The following is a 4,229-nucleotide window of genomic DNA, read 5'->3' as shown; positions in this document are numbered from 1 at the left end:
TCCCCATCAACAATCTATAATTAAATAACACAATAAGCACTAAATTCGTTTAATGGCTTCAATAGCAATATATGTCCTCCCGAACTATATAAATACTATCGATGTATTTTTCTCTTTCTTGTTTATAAATTTCCTTTTCCAAGTGATATATTATAAACATAAGAATCATTCAAGATATGGCCAATAAAATGAAAGCATTAAGATTGGAAAAATACAAATGAACAATAAGGAAAACTTATATAGCATAAATCATAAATCCCAACACATGGTTTCTAGTTTTGTTCCATCATTCCTCTAGAAATAAAAATTAGTTCATAATAAAAATAACACAACAACACATAAATCTTAAACAAGACATATCAAATAAAAGTAAAAATAAAGAAAGAAGAACTTAGAACAAGAGTTTTGGAGTGCAATGAAATTTCTGTCCACAAGTGTGCAAAAGATTTCTTAAGGATGAACTTGATCTTCAATCTCTTCTTTGTAGCCTCCACTCCTTCCCTTGGCTCCCCCAATGACCTAGATGATGAATAATAGAAGCCTTTTATAGTCCTAGAACAACACACAAAAGTCATCAACTCCCATGCGCAGCACACCAAAATTTCAGAATTTCCGGACTTGGTCTGTGCATGACTGCGGGTGCGGTACAGGTAACACCGTGGGTTCGGTGCTGCTTCGGCAGAATTTTTCAACTTCCAAGTCGAGGGACCGCGGGTGCGGTGCTAACAAGACCGCAGGTACGGTCATGCTTCGGGGAAAAAGTCCTTTGCACTTTTTTAATTCATCAATTTACTACTCCAAATTCTCATTCTAAACTTCCAAACTACAATAACAAAAACAACAACAAATCATATCAAACCTGCTCAAGAATCACAAAATTTCAAGTTAAAAACAAGTAATAAAAGTACAATAAATTGCATTATCAATATGTATTATTTGTTACTCATTTTAGAACGTGCCGAGTCATTAGACTCACTAGGTTTGAATGTTGCAGGTGAGGATGAGATTGAAGGAGGCGCTGACGCTTTAGTAGATTGAATCCGGCAGTATACTCTCGAGGGACATTATTTTTTGCATTAGCTTGATAGTAAAAGTTTTAAAGATTTTTTTAAAAGTATTTGGAGATTTTCATGCTTTACTTTGAAGTTAGTTTTGATCATCTTAATGGTAGATATATGATTTTTGTTAATTGACTATTTATGGATTTTATGTACTTTAAATTTGTAGATGTTAAATTATTTTAGATTATGGAAATGTTAAGTTAGTTAACTATGGAGTCCGAGTTTGGTGTTCAATTTAAAAAAAAAATTATTAGGATTTTAATTTTTAAAAAGTAGCGGATGTTTCAGTTGGTATCAGAGCGAAGAATCCCTAAAGGGTTGTGTTACTGCCGCTCCAAAAAGCTCAAGAAGTCACGCTTCAAGTATGTGAATTTTTACTGCTTTAGATTTTATATGTTGAACTTTAAATGATTTTATGATACATATACAGAGGTTAGATGCACGTTTAATTTAAAATGTTAAATGCATGTTGGTTACGTGGTACAGACGATTTGTACAGATATGCCTCCTAGCGGGTTCATAGTGATAATGAGGATAGGTAGGAGGATGAGATTCTCCAGCATCCACCTAATCAGGATGCTAGTACCTGTGACTAGCCGGTATGGATCGTTTACTAGAGCAGCACGTGGGAAATGGTGCGAGGGTCCGATCGGAAGCTGTCTATGAGCTATTTAATAGGATGGATCCCGCAAATTTTTTTGGCACTACTGATCCATTTGTGGCTAAGGGATGGATTAAATATTTAGAGGTGATCTTTAGGTATATGCATATGGTGGAAGCTGACCGAGTTCGTTGTACCATCTATCTGGTGAAAGGTGACACTTCATTATGGTGGGAAGAAGCGGAGCAAGGGGTGAATCTAGCGACTCTATCTTGGGAAGATGTCAAGAGGGTATTCTATGAAATATTTTACTACCGATGTTCATTCTAGGTTGAAGAGAGAGTTTATGAGTCTCCGCCAGGGGTACTTTACTGTTTCTGAGTTTGTGCAGAAGCTTGATAGGGGATGTCATTTCGTGCCCTTGATTGTCAATGATGTTGCAGATAAGTTACGACATTTCTTGAATGGATTGAGGCCTACGATCCATCGAGATGTGATGCTGACTGATCTTATTGACTATACTACTGTCGTTGCTAAAGCTTTTCGAGCCGAGCAATCTCTGAAGGATATTAACTGGGAGATGCAGCGCAAGAGGAATCATGCCCAACAATCAAGTCAGCAGAACAAGAAGCCATTTACTGGAAAACCGAAGCGGCCAGGACAGTACAAACCACAAGGACAACCACCTAAAGAAAACATCCCGAAGACTGCTGAGAAGTCAATTTGGAAGGAGTGCGATCACCATCACTACGGAAAGTGCATGTGGGGCAGGTACAAGTGCTTCAAGTGTGGAGGAATGAGGCATAAGGCTGATGATTACCCAAAGCTTAAACAACCCACGACTAGAAGGGCTTACATGATGAATGCTGAGCAAGCGGAGCCAGATACTATGCTCATTATAGGTACTCCGACTATTTAAGTGTTTTACATTGCTTTCTTGCTTGAGATAAAAGCATGGATGATAGAATTAAATCGAGATGCATTGAATTTGATGATTTAGAATTAAAATGTTTCAAATTCTAAGGTATTAGGCATATAATTTTTTCAAGCATTAGCTATGGGGATCAAACGTAGAAGATTGAAAACTTAAGCGACTAAATGGCTTCTCAAAAATCATCTAGGAAAACTTAGTATAATTCGAAAATCTTTAAGGGGTTAAAATTGCAAAATTTGTAATTCCCTAGGACTAAATTACAAAATTCGAAATTTAAGGGTTCACTTGGCAATTTTTGAAATTTAAGGGGTTGAAATACTAATATGGGAAACTAGAAAGGGCCTAGATGATATGAAATTTCTAAATTTTATGCCCTTAATGGAGTATAATGAAAATATTATCAGGACGAACTTTGTTACCGAGCGTAGCTACTTATGCTTTGCTAGATTCTGGAGCTACGCATTCTTTCATATATGAATCCTTCGTGAAGAAATTGGGAATCTTACTAGTGGATGTAGAGCCGGGATTCAGAGTTACAGTGCCTTCTAGCGAACATATGGTCTCTACAACCATGGTTAAGGGTGTGGAACTCAAATTGCAAAAGAATGTTATACGGGCGGACCTTATTGTATTACCAATTCCCGAGTTTGATATTATTTTGGGCATGGATTGGTTCACACTGAATGGGGCTACAATTGACTTTCGGCGGAGGACAGTATCTATTAGACCGCCCAATAAGAAATAATTCGTCTTTGAGGCTGTACAAAACAGTCAAATGCCGCATATCATTTTATTCATTCGTGAAAATAATCTTATCCGAATATGCTGTCAAGGTTTTATTTCTAGTATTATATATGTACCCACTACTGACAGTCGATCGATCGATGATGTGGAGGTTGTCAAGGAATTTCCGGACGTGTTCCCTGACGATGTTTCTGGTATCCTACCCAAGCGAGAGGTGGAATTTGCCGCTAAATTGATGCCTGGAACTGTGACAATATCTAAGGCACGGTATCGCCTAGAACTTGCTGAAATGAAATAATTAAAGATCAAATTCAAGAGCTGCTAGTCAAGGGATTTATTCGCCCTAGTTTATCTCCATGAGGCGCGCCAGAACTATTTGTGAAGAAAAATGATATGAGCATGAGACTTTGCATCAATTACAGGATCTGAATAGAGTGATAGTGAAGAATAAATATCCATTACCACGAATCAAAGATTTGTTTGATCAATTGCAAGGAGCTTCAGTATTTTCAAAGATGGATTTACGTTCTGGATATCACCAGCTGAGAGTAAAAGAGACGGATGTGCACAAGAGGGCTTTCAAAATGCGTTATGAGTTTTTGAGTTTTTGTGATGCCTTTTGAATTTACTAATGCTCCGGCGATCTTCATGGATCTCATGAGTCGCGTATTTCAGCCGTACCTCGATCAGTTTATTATTGATTTCATCGATGACATTTTGTTCTATTCCAAGAGCCGAGAGGAGCATGAGCAGCTCTCGAAGCTGACCTTGAAAGTGTTACAAGATCGGAAATTATATGAAATTTCAGCAAGTGCGAGTTTTGGCTAGAGAGGTTGGATTCTTAGGCCACATCATGTCAAAAGAGGGAGTAAAGGTCGACCCATATAAG

The 4,229-nt window shown here is 37.6% G+C and overlaps 1 protein-coding gene across 1 annotated transcript; it reads left to right on the top strand.

The window, feature by feature from the left end:
• Positions 1-1,662: 1,662 nt before the first annotated feature.
• On the top strand, positions 1,663-3,963 carry LOC140811258 (uncharacterized). Its single transcript, XM_073169126.1, has 5 exons — positions 1,663-1,892; positions 1,993-2,564; positions 3,001-3,268; positions 3,470-3,602; positions 3,763-3,963. Exons 1-5 carry the CDS (start codon positions 1,663-1,665, stop codon positions 3,961-3,963), a joined length of 1,404 nt encoding a protein of 467 aa, XP_073025227.1.
• Positions 3,964-4,229: the final 266 nt, after the last annotated feature.

Source organism: Primulina eburnea, chromosome 14 (genome assembly GCF_022965805.1).
Source record: "Primulina eburnea isolate SZY01 chromosome 14, ASM2296580v1, whole genome shotgun sequence".
In the NCBI taxonomy this organism is placed as follows: domain Eukaryota; kingdom Viridiplantae; phylum Streptophyta; class Magnoliopsida; order Lamiales; family Gesneriaceae; genus Primulina; species Primulina eburnea.
Note: the sequence above shows the minus strand (reverse complement) of the source record. Positions and strands in the feature narration are given on the sequence as shown.